Here is an 18,954-nt window from a genome sequence, read left to right as displayed (position 1 = left end):
CGGGAGGCAGCCCATCAGTGATTCTCTTTCATCATTGATGTTTCTCTCTTTCCCTCTCCCTTCCTCTCTGAAGTCAATTAAAAAATACGCTTTTAGCCCTAACCGGTTTGGCTCAGTGGATAGAGCGTCGGTCTGCGGACTCAAGGGTCCCAGGTTCGATTCCGGTCAAGGGCATGTACCTTGGTTGTGGGCACATACCCAGTAGGGAGTGTGCAGGAGGCAGCTGATTGATGTTTCTCTCTCATCGATGTTTCTAGCTCTCTATCCCTCTCCTTTCCTCTCTGTAAAAAATCAATAAAATATATTTTAAAAACAAACAAAAAAAAGCTTTTAAAAAGTTAAAAATAAAATAAAATCCACCTGGATTTGTGCTGTGAGTGAAGAACCCACAGACGACAGGCCAGCCTGAGGCAGACCTGCTCAGGGCCGTTCCTTCCTCACGGTAACAGGTGCCCCGCTCGGCATAGCCCACACCCCACCTGAGGTCCCCATCAACCCTCCCGCCAGCCCTGGCTCTGACCCCCCACGCCGGTCCCTGTTTCTGCTCTTTTCCTTGTAAAACGCTGTGAGATGCCTTCTTTCATGGCCTGTAGTGGCCACAGTAGCAAGAGGCAGTTCAGAAAGAGAAAATGCTTCCATTGGACTCTGGCTTGTCCCTTACCCACAGGTGCTAAAAGCTGAAACGGTGCATCCTGGAATCCAGAGCCTTGGTCTCCTGCCGTGTTGCTGTCTGCCTGGGCTGCCGCCACCCCTGGCCCAGGTGGAGGCTCGACCACCCCCTTGCTTGCCCAGGCTGTGCCCAGCAGGGAGGCTGCTGCCCCGAAGGGCACCCTGACCTTCCCTGGATGAACGGTGTGCTCCAGGATGCCAGGGTCCCACACGAGGCCCAGAGGGCAGACAAACATGCCAGGCAGGCCCAGGTGGGTGCCCACAGCAGCAGGAAGGTCAGAAAACATCTTTATTGTGGGGAGGGGGTCCCAGGTAGACCCACGTAGACAGACAGACAGACAGACAGACAGGGCTGCCACAGAAAGCGAAGACACCGTCCTGGGAGGCTGGGTTCCTGGGGGCCGGGCTGAGAACTCCCGCTCCACCCACTCCTGTCTGCTCCGCATGGGCAGCGAGGCCAGGACTCAGGCGGGCAGGGAGGCCAGGACTCAGGCGGGCAGGGAGGCCAGGACTCAGGCGGGCAGGGAGGCCAGGACTCAGGCGGGCAGCGAGGCCAGGACTCAGGCGTGCAGGAAGCGGTTGAAGGCGTTGTAGGCGGACTCCAGGTCGAAGAGCATCTGGCGTACTTGGTTGTCGTCCAGCTCGTCGGACGCGGACATGCCGCTCAGGGTCTGCAGCCTGGAGGGAGGAGGGGGAGCACAGCGCTGGAGTGGGCTCGGAGGGAGGGACCCCAGGGCCACCTGGAAGGGCCAGACACTCACCACTGGCTGACGGTCTGGCGGCCCTCGAAGTCGGGAGGCAGGTGGCTCATGCGGTGCATCGTCTCCATCAGCTCCCGCAGGTCCGGCTGGATCTGCACGCACGTGGCCCTGTGAGCCCCACTCCCCCGGCCCTCAGCCCCCCGCCGCCTCCCGCGCCCCCGCCCCCCGGAGCCGCACCTCATCCATGGCGCGGATCTCCAGGCGCAGCTTGTCCATCACCGTGATGAAGAGCTGGGGGCAAGTGTGCGCATGAGGCGATACCCCCACCAGGGGCCAAGAGGGCGGCCCCTCGCAGGATCTGGCCCAGGCCCCCCCAGCCCCTCTCTTCCTGAGGAACCCAGCCTCTCCCTCCACGCCTTGGCTGTTGGTCCTCAGGCTCCTCCCACACTTCTGTTCCCACAGCCTGGGGTCCATCCACCTTGCTGCCTGTGGGAGCTCTGGCAGACTTGACCCCGGGCCGCCCCACGTGGGTCTCAGGCATGGGGTGGGGGGGACTCGGAGGCCTCCTGGACATGGCCCAGGGGAGCGGCCTGCCGCCCCTTACTCTAAGCCACAGGCCCTGCCAGTGAGGAGCCAGGGCCCGCAGCTCCGGAGGCTGGACCCTGCGCACAGCGGGCTCACCGAGACCACGTCTGCGATGCAGCGGTTGAGGTTGCCCTTGTCGTCCTTGATGGTGATGGGCCTGTCCTCCTTGATCCTCTCCATGGCCAGCGGGCAGTCCAACTGGGGGGGGGGGGCGTGTGGGAGTTGGCCAAGCCCCTTCCCAACAGCACCCGCATCGCGCCCACCTCTCGCCCCCCTGGCGGACTCACGCGGAACTTGCGGCAGAATTCATCGATGGAGCTGATCTCTGAGCCCTGGACCTGCCGGAAGGCGGCTTTGTACTGCACCAGGAGGCGGGAGCAGGCCGCGGTATACCTGGGGAGAGGACCGGCTCAGGGCCAGCCGGGCCGCCCTGCCTGCCCCCCGCCCAGGGCCGCTCTGGGGAGGAGGGGAGCGGGGTGACGAGTCAGAGCTGGGCCACTGCGGGCGAAACGAGACCTTCCTTCGGGTCTCCACGAGAAGGTTTTGGGGGCGGGGGCGGGGGACCAGGCCTGGACCGCAGATGGGCCAGAGCCCAGCGCTGGCAGAGGCTCTCCCCGCCGCCCGCTCTCCGGGACTGTGCTGGTCATGCCCCACACCCACAGCTCGTGGCCTCTGGGTGGGCCTCTCCCACTGAATAAAGGCTCCATGGACCTCCCGGGTGCCAGGATCAGCAGCGCCTTAGACGTCCCTCCCGACTCCCTTGCTCGCCTTCCGGAGTCCTCACCAATGAGGCATCTGCACCCGGGGGAGCAGGCGGGGACGAACCCCGAGAGCAGGGCGGTGGGCACCTCTCCGTGGGGACGCTGCAGACGGTGCCCGGGCTGCCAGCACCCAGGGGCACCCTCCAGCCCGGCGGGGGAGGCAGATGCCCACATACGGACCCCTCTCCCCTCTCACTCCTAAGAACCCTGGCCCTGGACGGCAGACACGGCTTCCAGGGCCAGGCACCCATCTGTGGGTGGCAGCGGGCCCTCGGGGCCTCACTCGTTGGGGGTGACACAGTCCTTGATGTACGCCTTCTCCAGGGCCTGCATGGTCTTCACCACGGCAAACAGCTCCGCCATGTTGTCGTACCTGAGGAGGGCGTGTCCGTCAGGCCAAGGCCACGAGGCCCCCAGGGCCAGGCACCAACCCAGTGGGTGCGTGCCGCTGTGGCAGCGCTCTGACCCACGTCCTCCGGACCCTGGGTGTGGAGGCTGTCAGGGTAGGAGCGTGGGCCTCAGGGGGTGTGCTGGGGGGTGACCTGGGCGCTAAACTCACTTCTCCCGCTCTCGGGCGTTCTTGTACAGCTTCACTTCCTGTTGGAGAGAGGGGCAGCAGGTTGGCATCAGGGTGGTGTTCACGTGGGCATACGCTGTGGGTCAGTGCCAACCAGGAAGGGGTGCCCGCCACTCACCTCATACAACTCTGGCTTGTTTCCAGGGGCTGTAACAGAGCAGGCAGAGAGCTGGCAGTCCATCCACCCACCCCAGCCCTCCAGAGACCACCCCCAGGCTACGTCCCCACTTGGTCCCCATATGGGAGGGGACACTTAGGCTCCCATAACCCCCGCCATGGCTCAGGTTGGTCTCTGCTGCAGTGGCTAAAAGCCTGGGCCCTTCCGGTCCCCGGACCCAGCTCACCTCCCACGCCTGGCGTGGCTGGGATCCCGTGGAACATCCTTAGGCTCAGGCGGCCACAGCAGAGACCTGAGGAGCAGAGCGAGCACCAACTCAGAGGCACCCCTGACGCCTTGCGAAGAGCTTCCCGCTCTCGGCAGAGACGGAGGAGAAACAGCAATGAGCCCAGGGCAGTGGTGCTGTGTGGGACCCGCCCCCCCTCCCCGGCGGGGAAGCATCTCAGCAGAGCAGTCACGGCCCTGCCCAAGTCACCATACGCCAAGGCTGGGGGTTTGACCTCTGGCCAGGGCACACACAAGAAGGAACCCGCCAACAAATGCATACATGTGTGGAACAACAAGTCAGTGTTTCTCTTTCCCTCTCTCTCTCTAAGTTAATAAGAAAAAAAAATTTAAAGGAGAGCAGCCATGGTACGGGGAAGGGCAGGCTGCCCTGAGCCTGGTGACCGGGAGGAGGCGGTGGCAGCACGTGGCCGGCCAGGAGGAGCGTTTGGGCAGAGGAAACAGCACAGGTTACAGGTGGTCTTTTTTTTTGAGAGAGAGAGAGAGAGAGAGAGAGAGAGAGAGAGAGAGAGAGAGGAGGGAGAAAGAACAGCACCCATATTTAAGGAACATCCATAGGCTGCCTCCTGCACACCCCCTCTCCCCCCACCTGGGCACCCATATTTAAGGAACATCCATAGGCTGCCTCCTGCACACGCCCTCTCCCCCCACCTGGGCACCCATATTTAAGGAACATCCATAGGCTGCCTCCTGCACACCCCTCTCCCCCCACCTGGGGATCAAGCCTGCCAGCCCGGCATGTGCCCTGGCTGAAAGGAACCGGAGACCTTTTGCACGGGAGGATGCTCAACCGCTGAGCCCACGGGCCAGGACCCGGGTCTGTGTAAAGGTCTGATTGGGGAGAACAGACGAGCCAGGGGTCTTTCTGAGTAAGGGGTGTCCCGGGTCAGGAGCTCCTGGAGGATTTAAGACAGGCTCTTGGACTCGGGAGGACAGTGGGCGGGAAGCAGGGGCCCAGGCAGGAGGTGGGTGCGTGGCTGGGTCTGGAGGTGGACCCACCAGAGGACTTGAAATGGGGCATAAGGAGTTAAGAATGACAGTCTTGTTGGGTCTGATGGTGCCGTGATGATAAGGAGCCGAGACGGAGGCGGGAGGGAGCAGGTTTGCGGGGCAGGCGGGGGTGCGGGGAGTGTGCCCTGGTTTGGATGTGTTGGGTTGGAGGCTCCATGAGACACCGGGACGTGAGCCGAGGCAGCGGGAGGGCAGTGCTGAGGCGGTGCGGTCCCACGGGGGTGGGCAGGCAGCTATGCGGGAAACGAAGCGGGCAGCGCACACCGAGGGCAGGGGCTGGGCAGCGGGGTCGTCCCAGCCCAGCAGCACATCCCACAGAAGCGGGGCCCTGCCTGCGGAGGCGGGGGCAGGGCAGGAGCCCACTGGGCGGGGACACGGAGACTCTTGAGCAACCCTCCCGGGCCCCGGGGGTGGGGAGCGCCCAGTCGGCGGATTCCATTCAGCCACGCAAATCGATGCCCCCCGGTTACAGGCGAGTACGAGACTAAACCTCACAAACCGGACTCCGAGCCAGAAAAGCGAGTTTCCGGAGAATGCTCGCGATGTGGCTGTGGGGACACTGGGCTGCCACCCCGTCCAGGGGGACCCGGCGCGCAGGCGGGGACACGCCTGGGGCTGCTGCCCACCCGCCACGCGCGGAGGCGCCAACCGGGCACCAGGAGAGGAAACCCCGACAAAGGGCTCAGCGGGGTGGCGATGCCCGCAGGCCGGAGCCCGAGTCGCCCTCCTCCTCGGGCCCGCGGTGCTGGCCCGCCCTCCAGCCCCGAGTACCTGGGCAGGAACCACGGCCGCGTCCCAGAGATGGCGCCGGGGCGGGGCTCCGATCGACCGCTCGGCCACATCCACGCATGCGCGCCCTCCCTCCCTTTGCCCCGCCCCCCGCGCCTGCGCGCACAGGACGCCCCGCCCCCGACGCGGCTGGGACCGGGACAGCCCGGAAGCGGGCGCTGGGTTCGGCGCGCAGGCCACCCCGCCTCGGAGCCCGTGGGTCCTCCAAGTGGCGGCAGCTGCCCCCCCCCATCCCGTGGGTGCTTCCCCGCAGCAGAGCCGACCCCGCCTCCCGCCCACCTCTCAGGGGCAGCCGGGTGAGGCGGCAGCAGTGCTTTATTGGGGGCGCGGGGGTTGGGAGGGGACGGGACGGCGCCGGCCCCGGCTGTCAGAGTCGCCGGAAGAACAGCCGGGAGCCTCGGTCCAGGGTGCAGGCGGCGGGGTCCGGCTGTCCGGACAGCAGCTGGCCCAGGGCGGCCCGGTCCTCGGCGAAGAGCCGCCTGCTGCACAGTTGTAGCTCCCGCAGCCGCGCGGCGATCTTGTCCCAGAGGCCGGGGCCGAGGGGACCCCGGACAGTACAGCCTGCAGCGGGGAGGCGGGAGCAGGCCTCAGGGAGCTGCTTCCAGCAAAGTCTGGCGGCCCCGTGGGAGCCGCGCCCCAGGGCGCTCTCTAGCCCGCGTGTCCTTCCTGGTGACCAGTTGCCCTGGGGAAGGAACACCGCAGGGCCCAAGAGGTGTGGGCCACTCTAGGAGGGAGTGCTCTCCCAGGCGGCCAGGCAGGAGGGAGGGTGGCGGAAATAAACACTGCGTCCACATCTGTGCCTGAGTGTCCATGACAACGCCTGGGTCTTCCCATGCATAACGTGCACACAGTAGGGGTGCCTGTGAGGCTCAGGCCTGGTACACTCAGGACCCCAAGGGCTTGGTGAGGGTGGAACCCCAGGAGGCCAGGTGGGAGATCTGCCACTTGGAGGAGCAGGAAGAACCAGACTCCTGAGTACCCCACTCCCAGCCTGTCCGGCTGAGGACAGAGCTGAGCTCTCCTGCCCCAGGCTCCAGCTGAATGTGCCAGGCTGCTGGGTGGTCACCCCTGGGTACTGCTGGGCATGCCCACCAGGAGAACAAGCCACAGGTTGGGAAGGGAGGGTCAGCGAGCCCCTGCCAAGAACTGGGAAGGTCCCTTAATGGCAGCCTTTACCCCCCTTCCAGTTACCTGTCCTGCCCTGTGTCAGCTGCAAGGGGCCCAGCCCACCCTCAACTTCTGGCTAGTGGCAGTGACAGCCCCTTCAAAGGAGGCACCTGGGCCGCAGGAGGTCCCCGAGGAGGAAGCTGTGTCCCCACCCCTGGTGGGGCAGATGTGGCCACCATCCCGAGCTCACCGGACAGGCCCAGGAAGCTCAGGCCCTGGGGCCGCTCCTGGAGGGCAGACAGGAGCGCCTGCAGGCCAGCACAGCTGATCTCGGGGTTGGCAGACAGGTCCAGCGAGACAAGTGAGGGGCAAAGAGGGAGACATCTGGGGTGAGGGAAGAAGTGAAGGCGTCAGTTTCCAGGGAGGGAGGCCCCCATCACTAGGAAAAGCTGCTCCGGACAAACCCACTGCTCTGCGGGCCGCGGGCTAAGCCCAGTAGGTCTTGCCCCCAGCCTGGCACAGGCACTGGCACAGGCTCAGGTGTTCCCCCACGGCTGTCAGGGCACTGCCAGGGGCCAAGGTGGTAGTGGCCAGGCTTGGGGCACATTCAGGAAGGAGCTGGCACCACCTTTGCTCCCCTTTCCTGCCTGACCTAGTGCCCCCCAAACCCAAGGCTCCTGGGCCTGGAGATCAGAACCCCCTCAGGCAGTGGGCACGGGCAGGGTGGTGTTACCTGCTCAGGTCTCTCACTGCCTGGTCACCCAGGTGGTTTGCAGACAGGTTCAAGTGCGCCAGGGCACAGCCTTCCTAGACACAGAGGCCCAAGGCTGCAGTGAGTGGGTGCTGGTCCTCCCTGCCTCCCAGAGGCCGGCACAGCGGAGGCCAGACACCTTCCTTCTTTCTTAGGGGTGACGGGGCATCAGAGGGAAGCAACAGCCCCTCAATTTGTAGGTCAGAATGACTTGAGAATCATGGCCCGCCCCGCCTGGAAGTACCCCCAGGATTGAGCACTGGGAGGCCTGACATTCCCTTGGACTGGCTTGGGGGCAAGGGGGCCCCCTGGGATCCAGAGCCCAGGTCAGGGAGCTTCCCCACAGCTCTTCTTCAGAACCTGCAACCCTCCCAGCCCCTGCCCCAGGCTTTGGCCGGGTGGCCCAGGGTTCCCGTGGCTCGGCGTTTGGCCCAACCATGTACCTTGGTCAGGTATCTGACCACGGGTTCCACCAGGCCCGAGTCACTCTTGCTGGCCACCATGGAACTGACTTCCAAGTGCAGGAGGGTCTGGGCAGGCAGGCTCTGCAGGGTCTGGGCCAGGGCGGTGGTGCCCAGGATGTTGTAGGACAGGGACAGTGTCTTCAGGTGCTTGGCATCTGAACCAGGGGCCAGAAGCGCTGTCAGCCCTACACAGCACCACCCAGCCCAGCTGCAGAGTCCTGGACCCTCTGGGGAGCTGTCACCGAGACCTCGTGCACAGGGAACAGGCCTCTTGCCTGGGGATGGGGGGCGGGCCAGACTCCTGAGCCCAGCTTCTGCCCATGTCTCTGGCCTCTGCCTGCCCTGACCCACGACAGGACACCCAGGTCACAGGACACCCAGGTCGCCTGAGACAGGCCCGGGCAGGATGTGTGGGTGGGGCCGGGGAACATTCTACTGCCCTAACCCCAAACTCCTCCCCTGCTGCTCACAGCCCCACCACCGCTGCAGAAAGGCCCTCTGGGGAACCACTGACCCCAGCCTCAGCGCTGAGACCTGGCTCTCTGCAGCCCTGCTGGGTGTACATGGAATGATTCGGGCCCACGGGACTGAGCTGGTGAGAGCAGTGGGGCTGGGACTCTGCCCTGTGGTACGATCTGGCTGGGAAAGTACCAGATGCCTCTACCGTATCTGTCTACCTACATGCGTCCAGCAGCCAGGTGATGCCCCAAGGCCCCCCTTGCTCAAGGCTCTCTGAGTCCCTGCACACGCCCTCCTGATGGCAACTGGAAGCCTGGGGCCAGGAAGTGGACGTGTGGTCAGCTCACCTAAGAAGGCTCGGCCCAGGGCTGCCTGGTGGCTCAGGAGGAAACCGGCGCCGAAGCCACAGGCCCGGAGGTGCAGAGTGCTGAGTGCAGGGCAGGCCCGCAGGACTGAGGCCAGGGCCTGGCTACAGCCATCCCCGAGGGGGTTCATGCTTAAGTCCAGCTCCTCCAAGTTCTGGGAAGACACAGGCCCCCCCACAGGATCTGATGTCCTTGGTCCCCCCTTCCCTCCCCAGGGCTGGGCACCAGTCAGCACACGCAGGTGTGCCTTCCCACCCGCCTCTGGCCTGCTGCTCCCCATTCCTTTACCTGCAGGGTGGCCTGTCCCACGAGGCCGGAGGCAAGCTGGCTCAGGCCTTCAGGGCCCAGGTGATTGGAAGAGAGGTCGAGGAGGGTCAGGCCCGGCAAAGTTTCCAGGGCAGCCAGTAGTTCAGTGGCACAGCCATCCCCCAACCGGTTCCCCGCTAGGCGCAGTTCCCGGAGTGCCGAGTGCAGCTTGAGGGCCCGAAGCAAGGGGGTGAGCTGGGCCTGGCGCAGGGCCAGGGAGCAGGCGCTGAACAAGGGGCCCACACCCTGGCGCTCCATGGCCTGCAGCACCTGCGGGTGCTCCCCTGCCAAGGGGATGTGGTGTCACCAGGGCCAGAGCCGGCCTGTCTGCCCCTTGAAACCTGCACAGCCCCCCTCACTCCCCAGCCCACCTGCTCCAAGCCGGTGGGCCCCAGTGCAGGCTGGTGGTGTGCAGACCTGTATCTGCCCCATAAGGCTCTCCCCACCTCAGCCTGGCAGCTCCCAGAGGTGCCAGACTTCCTGCCGGGCCAAGCCTGGCCCAGCCTCTCAGCTCTGAGGTCTCTACAAGGTCCCACACAGCTTCCCCCACACACTGCTCATACTGGGGGCACTGGTGGGGGAGGAAAACCCAAGGACAGGTGTGGATACCTGGGGACCTGGCAGTGTGAGTAACAGGTGCCCAGCCCCTCACCCAGGCCACTGTGGGCCTCCTGGGCCCTTACCCTGTTCCAGACTCTGGCAGGCCCTGCGGTAACGGTCGGTCAGAGGCGGGAGGTCCCATGAGGTCACTTCAGCCAACACCTGAAAGCACCATAGGTAGGCAGCCCTGGGGAACCCAGCACCAGGGACGGCCACACTCGGGGCCTGGTTCCCGCCACTCACCTCCTCGTTGCTCTGCAGCACATCGGGGATGGGATCCTGCGGGGCCAGCAGGGCCCCCTCCTTCCGTAGGGTGAGCCTGGGCAGCAGCCCGCAGGCCTGGTAGTAGCGCTGGGCGGCCTGCTCGGCCAGCCAGGCCACAGAGTGGGCCTCCTTGCTGTGGGACCAGAGGCTGCGCTGAGCCTGGACCTGGCCACGTCCCTGCACAGCTGAGGAAATGCCCCCGGGCTCACCCTCACGCTCACGGGTGAAAGCTCCCTCACCTGGCTCCTCCCCTCCTCCACATGCCGCCTCCAGCTCCCGGGCCCCTCCCAGGGGCCACAGGACCTCACTGGCCACTCCAGGGCCCACCTATGCTAGAGAAGAGCCCCCCGCCCTTGCCTGCGGCCCCACCCCAGCTACCAGGCCCTCAGGCCAGCAAGGTGATGGGCTCCACCTGATGCACAAAATGCATAAACACCAGGGTTCTCGGCTGCCACCCGGCTGAGCCCACAGGGGCACAGAGGGAGCGGGGACGCCTCACCTGTGTGGGACGGGGATGAGGAAAAGGTTATCCTGAACGCGAACTCGAACCCGGATGGTAGGAGGCAGGACCGGCCCCTGGAAGGGGGCAGAGAGGGATAGCAGTCAGAAAAAATAGCCCCCGCCCTGCCCCGCCCCCGAGCCAGGGGCTGGCTCTGCTCCAGGCCTGAGCACCCACCGAGGAAAGGCCGGCTGCAGGGGTGTCCCCACTGCCGGGGACGTGAGGGCTCCGCAGGGGCTCCATGGCTGAGCTGCTGTCTCCACCTGCTCGGACCGCTCGGACAGTGGCACGCCAACTCCTGAGACGGGGCAGCTGGCTCTGCCTGGCCTGGGCCCGTGGCCTGACAGGACTCTCGTCACCGCTGGACTCCGAGGCACTGCGCCTGGCCCTGTACCCACTGCTCTGGGGGTGGGGCGGGCGGCAGCCCTGGGTCAGCAGCAAGTCATCTTCCAGCCAGGCCCCGGCCAGACACTCCTCCTCAGGGATCAGCGCTGCCGTGGGAGTGGGGGCCTCACCCGGGCCCCGAGGTGGGCCAGGCTTGGGGCGGCAGCTCTGGGCACTGCCCACTCCTCGAATGGCTGCCCTGTAGGCTGCCTGGCCAGCTGCTGCCACCTTCCTATTGTTGACATGGCCAAGCACGCAGGCCCCGGCTCGCTGTGCTGGAGCAGAGTGCCGAGGCCTCTTCTGGGGGGCCCCAGGTAGGCCCACACTGTCCTCACCCTCCGAGCTGCTGCTGCTGCTGGCCAGCTGGTGCCTGCTCCTCCGCGGCCTGGCCACAGCCGGCACTGCCTGTGCCTCCCAGACCCTGGCACTGGCCTGAGAGGCCTCTGGGAGTCCTGGGCAGGGGCTCGAGGAAGGAGAGGTCTCAGGGTCAAATAGATGGTCACTTGAGAGGCTCCGGGGAGCCAGGGGGCTGTGGGGAGCTGTGGGGAGATGGAATCTGCGATGAGGTGGGCCCTGCACGTCCCTGCCACCCGCGTGAAAATGCCCAAGGCCCAGGAAACTCTCCAGGTGGGGGCGCTGTCCCCGGGGCAGGAGGTCCCTGCTTGCCTCGGCCCGAGGAGGCCGCCCTGAGCCTCCTCTCCATGGCACCAGCCTTCTCTCGTGTCTCGCAGTCCAGGTCCCGGTGGTACAGCCTCACCCACTGCTGCAGCGTCTCCAGTGGGCTGTGGCCCTGTGTGGCACCCAGCTGAGCAGGGCCGGCGGGAACAGACCCACCTACCGTGGCCGTGCCCACCTGGCCCTTGTCCCCACTCACCTTCCTGGTTCGGAGGGTGACGGACGCCCCCCGTTCAATGAGCAGCTCGGCCACCTCAAAGTGGCCGCAGTGGAGAGCATCGTGCAGGGGAGTGATGCCCTCGCAGCCCTGGCCGCCCGGGTCGTCCACCGCGGCCCCGTGGTCCAGCAGGAAGCGGACGATGTCTGTGGGACGGGGAACGTGAGCCAACTTCCAGCACCCTGCTCGGACCCCTCCCTGTGTGTGTGCAGATCCCTGGCCCACGCTCACCCAGATGCCCGTAGTTGCAGGCCTCGTGCAAGGGCGTCCAACCACAGTAGTCCCGAGGGTTCAGGGGGTGACCCTGTGACCAAGGATGGGAAGGAGCCTGACCCGAGTGCCCCACAGCCTGGCCTTCCCTCAGGGCGGAGGCCGGAGGAGGGCCAGGGCCTGGTCCCACAGTCCATCAGCGCGGGGCTGCCTCCCCTCCCCTTGGGGCCGATAGCGGACCCTCTGAGAGCCCCTGCTGCACCCACGGGTGGAGGGACGGGCGCAGGCCCACCTGCCGCACGAGGTCCTGGACGCGGCGCAGCTGGCCCTCGATGCAGGCTCGGTGCAGCAGGGTCTCCCCCACGTCGTTGCGCCGGTTCCACTGTGGGCACAGGCACCACGGGACACGTGTGTTGGGGGCAGAGGCAGTGGGGACCAGGCTGCGCTGGTGAGCCCCCGAGGGACCTCCCCCGCCCCGCCCCCCCCCCCCCCCCCCTCAGGCCTCACCTTGTTCACCTGCTGCCGGCCCAGGCAGCCCCGCAGCTCCTCCTCCTCCTCCAGGTCCTGGGACTGGCTCTCGCCCTCTGACAGCCGAGTGGGCCCCGGTGAGCAAGCCCAGCCCACCCAGCCCTCTCGCCCCCACCCAGACCCCACGCTGTGGTGTGTCCTCCCTCTACCGAGAAACAGCCTTGTTAGGACAAGTCACACACGTTAAAGACAGCTTGTCCTTAAATCAAACAACAGCTGTCCTCGAACCAGGCTCCGTCTCCGTGCACTGTGGCCTCACCCCAGCTCCCTGCACCCCCCCCTTCACTCTGCTCCTGCCTCTGCCCCGCCTGTGCCTCTGGCCCCTTCTGGAGCCTTTCCTCGTGGTGACCATGTTAAAGTCGTCACTGGTCCTCCTGCTACGCCCTGCCCATGGCCCCCTGCACCCCGCCAGCCCCTCTCAGCCCAGGCCCAAACCTCCCACCTGCCCTGGACGCTCGCCGAGAGCCTCTCACGTCCAACACTGAGCCACTCCCCCTAGGCCCAGCCCTCCCTTCCCCCACTCCCTGAGATGCGCAACCCATGCCCACCTCAGACTGTCCCTCAGGTCCACCTGCCACAAGGCTGACCACATCGGCCTCCAGGGGAACCCACACCACTGTGTTTCAGGAAGAGTGTGCTCGAAGGTGCCCTTTCTGCAGGTCAACCCTGCACTGCCTCCCCGTGGCACCCACCAGCTCCCATCACCGACGCTCCGGGAAGTCCCAAGCTGCCCAGGCTCCCTGTGCACCCCTCGGCCCACCTCACGGCACTGGCCTCCTCCTTGCATGGAGCTGTCTCCTGACACGACCTGTGATCAGGCCCCATCCTCACCAACCGCAGCCCCGGGCCCAGCTTGAGCGGACGAAGGGGAGAAACAGCAGGGCCACCGGCCACGTTCAGTCCTCACCGCTGTCTGAGAGCTCCACCTCGCTGGCCTCTGGGGTGTCGCTGTCCTCTCCCCCTTCTCCATCCTCCTCCTCCTCCTCGTCCTGGTCCACACGCAGCGCCTGGAGCCTGGCTTCAGTGCCAGGGGCCTCCTGGGGCTGCAGCCGCAGCTGCACTGTGTGGAGGTGCTGCAGGACCTGCCTCTACGGAGCAGGCGACGCCCAATCAGGGCCACGGGGACGCCAGCCACCCCGGCGGAGGTGGGGGGGGGGAGACACAGGGTGGGGACAAGGGCACCAGCTGGGTGGTTGGGGCCACACCTGCAACTGGGGCCGCTGAGCCTGCTGGGCACAGCCGAGAGCCTTCTGGAAGCATGGTGCCAGCTCCTCATAGGTGTCACCGGCCTCCTCGCGGGACAGGGCAATGTTCAGCCAGGTCTTGGCCTCCTGGAGCAAGAGGAAGATAAACGGGTTCCGTGATGGCTGCCCCTGCGAAAGAAGTGCCCATCTGCGCCGGCACCAGGTGGCAGTCCCGAGGCAGAGCCATGGGGACAGGTGCAGAGGCTCACCTCCAGGGCGTTGCCCTCGCGCAGCCTCAGCTCCTCTTCATAGTGGCGCACGGCCCCACGGGGGTCCTTCATGTCTCCCAGGGTGGTGGCCAGGGACACATGGATGACGGCCAGCTCGGGCCCCGGCCTCTTCAGCAGCTTCGCAAAGTCCAGCTGGGGATGCGATAGGGCGGCTACTGCACACCTTCCGGGCCCAGAGCGTTGCAGTCTCCCCCTCCCTGTCCCTCCCCTCCAGCCGGGTGTGCACCTGCTTCTGGTAGGCCGTCGCCGCCCTGGGGAAGTCGCCTGCCTTGGAGAACAGGTCCCCCAGCTGCTCACAGATGCCCATGGCGCTCTGAGGGTCACTGCTCTCGGACTCCTCCAACTGCTGCTGCAGCCGGATCACCGCCAGCACTGCCAGGAAGAGCCTCATGCAAGGGGGCGGCAGACACAGGGCCCAGCCCGGCTCTGCCATCCGTTAGCCCTGTGCCCTCAGGGCCACCCGCCCTGCCCAGCCTGTTTGCCCGTTGGTAAGAAAGGGTAGTCAGAGGATCAGCCCCGGGGGGTTGTTGCAAGGGTTACGAGAATTAACAGATGATGCTGGCTCGCAGCAAAGGCAGACCACTGCCGGCAGCTGCTGACGCCACCCATGGGCGCCCCGGGCCACACACCCTGTCCACTCCAAGTGGGGACAACCTTTGTCTCGTTTGGTGAGGATGCCAGTTCACGTGGAAATGCCTCGTCTCCTGACCACCCTCATGGCCTCTGCGTACACTGTGCTGTAGACTCAGATAAACGTGGGCTTCTCCTCCCAACAGGAATTGGGGCTGCCACCTCCCCCAAGGACACATGCCTGGCCCCCTTTGCCAAGGAAGGGGAGCCCTTAGCGCCTGGGGTCCCCTTCCAGGCTCACCATACTTGAGGGCCTGGCACACAGCCGCCTTCTGCAAAGGCTTCTGGGAGCCCAGCCTGTAGGCCTTCTTCAGCGCTCTCTTCGCAGCCAGAAAATCACCCAGGTCTTGGAGTACCTGGGGGATGAGGGAGGTGAGGCTTGCATTCCCCAGGGCTCCGGCCAGCCCACAGCTGCGCCCGCACCCCAGAGGGCACCTGTGAGATGAGGACGCAGCACTCGCTCTCCATGAATCCCTTCCGCATGGTGCGCGCACACTCCCGAGCCCCCTCCAGACAGCGCATAGCCTGGGAGTGCTGCCCCTGGCGCCAGTGGATGGCGCCCAGGTTGTAGCGGGCACGGAACAGGTCCTCGTACAGGTGGTTCTGCCTGCGGGTGACGGGCGCTGAGTGCCCAAGGCGCCAGCACGGACACCCGGAGCACTGAGGCACGGCTGCTGGTGGATGCCACCTGGCCCAGCCGCCCCCAGCTCCTCCCCTGGCACGTGGCAGACACGCCAGGCTGCCCCCCTCCCCCAGGGCTGCTTCCTCTAGCAACAGGGGAGTTAGCTCCCTCCTGGGCCGAGTGGGGCAGGCTTACTCGGCAAGAAAGATGCTCTTCTTGAAGTAGTCGTTGCACAGGGCCGTCTGCCGCAGACTCTCAAAGGTGAGGCCCAGGTTGAGGTAGAGTCGGGCCCTCATCTCACTCAGCTCTCGCTTGGGCAACATCCCTGGAAGATGACCCCTCTAAGACACTCAGGGCCTTGACCCCAATTGGGGTCTCCGGCTTTGGACCCCATCCCCCACCCCTCCTCCTGCCTCTTACGGGGGGGTGGGGGGTCTCAGGGGTTGTGCTGCAGACAGAGTGTGGAGGAACCAAGAGCAGACAACAGACTGCCAGGCTTGAGGCTGCCAGAAGCACAGACTGGGCGCCCCCACACGAGGGGGCTTCTAAGAACAGACCCCAGCCTCACAAGGGGAGGCCCAGGCAGCAGAACCCACCACACAGGCTGGCAGGGGGGGGAACACTTTGCCTCCACCCACAGCTCTGGAGGCAGAGGGTGGTAGGGCTGGACCCCGGGCACTCACTCTGCAGCTTCTCATCCACAATAGCCAAGCTCTTCTCAAAGGCAGCTCGAGCCTGCAGCAAGGCATCCTGCGACTGGCCGTGGTCATAGATGTCCAGGTGGGTGCGGCCAATGGTGGCCCAAGCCCTCTGCACCTCAGTGTGGTTGGACAGGGAACAGGCCAGCTCCAGGTACTGGTGCTGGTGCTGGGGTACAGAGGGACAGTGGCTGTGACCAACCCCTGCTTCAAGCAAACCAAACCCCACATGTCACTCAATTCCCGGGGGTCCCTATGCTTACACAGGAGAGCTCCGTAGTCCCTGGAACACCCCTCCCCCGAGCATCTCCGCTATGCCAAGGGCTGTCTGTGGGGACACTGGTTCCACACCCAACAAGCAAATGCCAGGCTAGGCTCTGTGTGAACAGTGGGTCCTGACCCTCACCCCCCAGTCCACAAACACAGCTTAAGTGATGGGTTCATTAGTGGTTGTTTCTGGGGCCAAGCTCTCAGGAGACTGTGGTGCAGCCACCCAAGGACCAGGTGACCATCCACTGGCACAGGCCTGCCCAGTTGCAGTATGTCCCCCTCTAGGCCAGAGGCTGGGACAGCAGGCTGTTCCTCTGTCCTCAGAAAGGGACCCCTGCCCAGCCAGCGTGGCTCAGCGGTTGAGCGTGGATCTATGAACCAGGAGGTCACGTTTCAATTCCTGGTTGGGGCACATGCCGGGTTTGTGGGCTCGATGCCCAGTGGGTGGCCAATCACTGATTCTCATCATTGATGTTTTCTCTCTCCCTCCCTTTCCTTTTCTGTCAATCAATAAAAACATAAAAAGGAAAGAAAGAGACCCCTTCCCCCCGCGAAGGGCAGGCCCGGGAGGACTGGGTCTGGCAAGCTTGGGTGCTGGGTGGGCACGCCCACCTGCAAGGCGGCTGAGTAGTCCTCCATCTCCGCCAGCCGCTCCCCGATCTTCCTGTGGGCCACGGCGCAGCCCAGGGCGTCCTCGGCGCTCTCCCGCAGCCGCAGCTCCTGCTGATGCTCCTGCAGAGCCTCGGAATAGCGGCCTGGATGCAGGCGGGCGGGCGGGCTTCAGCAGGCCGGGCGGTCGGCCGAGGGCCGCGCCGGACAAGGCTCCCCGCACCCGTCCCGGGTCCCCAGGCCCCTGAGCTCCCCAAGCCCCAGCCGTGGACCCCATCCCGAGCTCCCCGGACCCCAGCCGTGGACCCCACCCGGCCCCGCGCGAGGAACGCACCATGGCTGGCCAGGAGCTCCCCCAGCTGGTGGCAGAGGGCGGCCTCCTCCCGCAGCTGCCCGCTGTTCTGGGCCTTGGCTTTGGCCTTGTTCAGCTCTACAGAGAGAGAACGAGGCCGGGAGGCTGAGCCTCTCCTCCCGGGCCCGCCCCGAGCCCTCGCCCTCGGGCGCTCGGCCGCGGAACTTACGGCGAAGCTCGCGGTCCAGGCTCATAGTCCGGGCACCGCGCAGGGATCCAGCCGCCGGGAAGAATCCGGATTTCCCGCGCTCTCGCGGCCTGGCCCCTGGCCCCTGCGCAAGCCCAGCACCGCCCCGCGCGGCGCAGAGCATCCCGGGAAGTGTAGTCCAGTCGCCCGGAGCATCCCGGGAGCTGTAGTCTGGCTGTTGCTGGGCGGGAAGAGCTGAGAGAGGGCGCCGCCTACCAGGACTACGGGTCGTTTGGATGCGTAGGAACCCGCACCGCCGCCACTGCCCCGCAGGACCCCTCCCTCCCGCCACAACAAACCAATCACAGGTGCGAATTTTCCTAAGGGGACACTGTCCTCACGTAGGAGGTGATCGGTGATCCGCAGGCTGAGAATCTGTGCACATCCACGTGGTCAGATGAGCCCTGAATGTGGCTGCACTACCGACCCTTTTGGAGACTCAAACTCGGTGCTGCCAGGGGAGGGAGGTATTTCTCCGTTAGAGCTGCAGATCCAGGCTGTGCTGAGAGGCGGCAAGAGTGGCACTTGCCCCAACGCGGTGCTGGCTGCTCCTGCGGAGCTCTGCGCACGTCTGGACCCCGTGGGCTTGGTGCATCCAGGCCCAGGCTCTGATCGCCCGCCCTGGCCCCACGCTGGGAGATTCCAGCACCTGCCACACTTGGGGCTCAGTCCCTGCCAATGGCATGCCCAGGGCACTGGGTGCCGTGGCTGGCGTCCCAAAGGCCCCAGAGGAGGCATGGAAGGAAGGAGTGGGAGATGGACGTGTTTATTTTAAAAAATAATAGTTTGATTTTTAGAGAGATGAAGGGAGAGGGAGAGAGAAACATCAATGTGAGAGAGAACATTGATCAGCTGTCTCCTGAATGCCTCCTATGGGGGATCAAGCCTGCAGCCCGCATCCCTGGCATGTGCCCTGACCAGGAATACAACTGGCAACCTCCTGGTGCACAGGATGACGCCCAACCAACCGAACCAGGCAGGGGTGGGTGTTTCTTCTGTACGGAAATCAGAAGACTCCCAGTGGGGTAAAGCCTCACCCAGTGGATGGACGACAAGGTCTGTTAAGGAGGGAGGGATGTGGAGGGCAGATGGGTCCTCAGGTCCAAGAAAGGCTACCCTGGGCCACTGCCCAGGCCACAGGGGTGGGGGCGAGGCCAAGCCTGAGGAGCTGCCAGAGGTGGGAAGCTAGACCTGAGACCCTCCTCCTCTTCTGCAGAGTGCGGTGCTCCGCTGGGAATCCAGGCAGGCCTGGTTATGGGGGAGCAATGCCAGGAAGTGGACTGGATCAGCTGAATGGGCAGAGCTTCTGGAAAGATGGTGACTGGGCTCCCCCTGCCACACCAGCATTCTCAAGGCAGCCCAGGTTCTGGGGGCCCGATTACCCTTCAGAGGACCCAACTGCTCCATGCCTCAGTTTCCCCACTGATCAGACAGGGATATGCATATACAACGTGGTGCTGAGCAGGGGCTGGAGGCTTAAGGTGGGGAGGCCACGGGCTGGCGGCCAGCAGGGACGGAGGCCAAGCCCTGGCTGGGAGACTAACAGAACCCAGGGAAGCCCACCCATGAGGCTGTCTTCTCATAAAGAAACACAGACAAAACATGGTTTGGAATTTTTTTAAAACTATAGTTACATACAGAAAATATCCAAAGGAAACGCAGACCACAAAAGTGACATGTACGTCATTTCCAACAGTGGTAAAAACACCTCTCACTCCACTCTTTAAAAAATTATTTTTATTATTTTTGCAATGTCTCACTTTGGGTGAACTGAGAATGGAGTGCTC

At 64.9% G+C, this 18,954-nt stretch overlaps 2 protein-coding genes across 4 annotated transcripts; both read right to left on the bottom strand.

The window, feature by feature from the left end:
* Positions 1-940: 940 nt before the first annotated feature.
* Positions 941-5,564, bottom strand: VPS28 (VPS28 subunit of ESCRT-I). 3 transcript variants are annotated; one of them, XM_080646922.1, is made up of 11 exons: positions 5,479-5,521; positions 4,464-4,592; positions 3,638-3,703; positions 3,412-3,440; positions 3,276-3,313; positions 3,000-3,089; positions 2,243-2,348; positions 2,052-2,153; positions 1,608-1,661; positions 1,431-1,522; positions 941-1,347 (listed from the first exon to the last, which is right to left on the bottom strand). In XM_080646922.1, the coding sequence occupies exons 3-11, from the start codon at positions 3,672-3,674 to the stop codon at positions 1,230-1,232; spliced, it is 666 nt and encodes a 221-aa protein (XP_080503048.1). In that variant the 5' UTR covers positions 3,675-3,703; positions 4,464-4,592; positions 5,479-5,521; the 3' UTR covers positions 941-1,229. The 3 variants fall into 3 exon arrangements, with proteins under 3 accessions (XP_080503048.1, XP_080503047.1, XP_080503049.1); XM_080646921.1 differs by lacking the exon at positions 4,464-4,592 and having other exon boundaries at positions 5,479-5,564; XM_080646923.1 differs by lacking the exon at positions 4,464-4,592 and having other exon boundaries at positions 3,638-3,766; positions 5,479-5,520.
* Positions 5,565-5,826: 262 nt separating this feature from the next.
* TONSL (tonsoku like, DNA repair protein) lies at positions 5,827-17,258 on the bottom strand. The gene is made up of 26 exons (XM_080646920.1): positions 17,150-17,258; positions 16,963-17,058; positions 16,632-16,774; positions 15,735-15,918; positions 15,247-15,376; positions 14,865-15,036; positions 14,671-14,785; positions 14,026-14,171; positions 13,779-13,931; positions 13,531-13,656; positions 13,233-13,413; positions 12,305-12,381; positions 12,090-12,179; positions 11,819-11,891; positions 11,570-11,733; positions 11,362-11,485; positions 10,489-11,234; positions 10,312-10,388; positions 9,792-9,945; positions 9,632-9,710; positions 8,931-9,232; positions 8,625-8,796; positions 7,798-7,973; positions 7,337-7,410; positions 6,854-6,987; positions 5,827-6,057 (listed from the first exon to the last, which is right to left on the bottom strand). Exons 1-26 carry the CDS (start codon positions 17,172-17,174, stop codon positions 5,864-5,866), a joined length of 4,107 nt encoding a protein of 1,368 aa, XP_080503046.1. The 5' UTR covers positions 17,175-17,258; the 3' UTR covers positions 5,827-5,863.
* Positions 17,259-18,954: the final 1,696 nt, after the last annotated feature.

The sequence above is a fragment of the Plecotus auritus genome (genome assembly GCF_963455305.1).
Source record: "Plecotus auritus genome assembly, chromosome: 11".
NCBI lineage: Eukaryota > Metazoa > Chordata > Mammalia > Chiroptera > Vespertilionidae > Plecotus > Plecotus auritus.
Note: the sequence above shows the minus strand (reverse complement) of the source record. Positions and strands in the feature narration are given on the sequence as shown.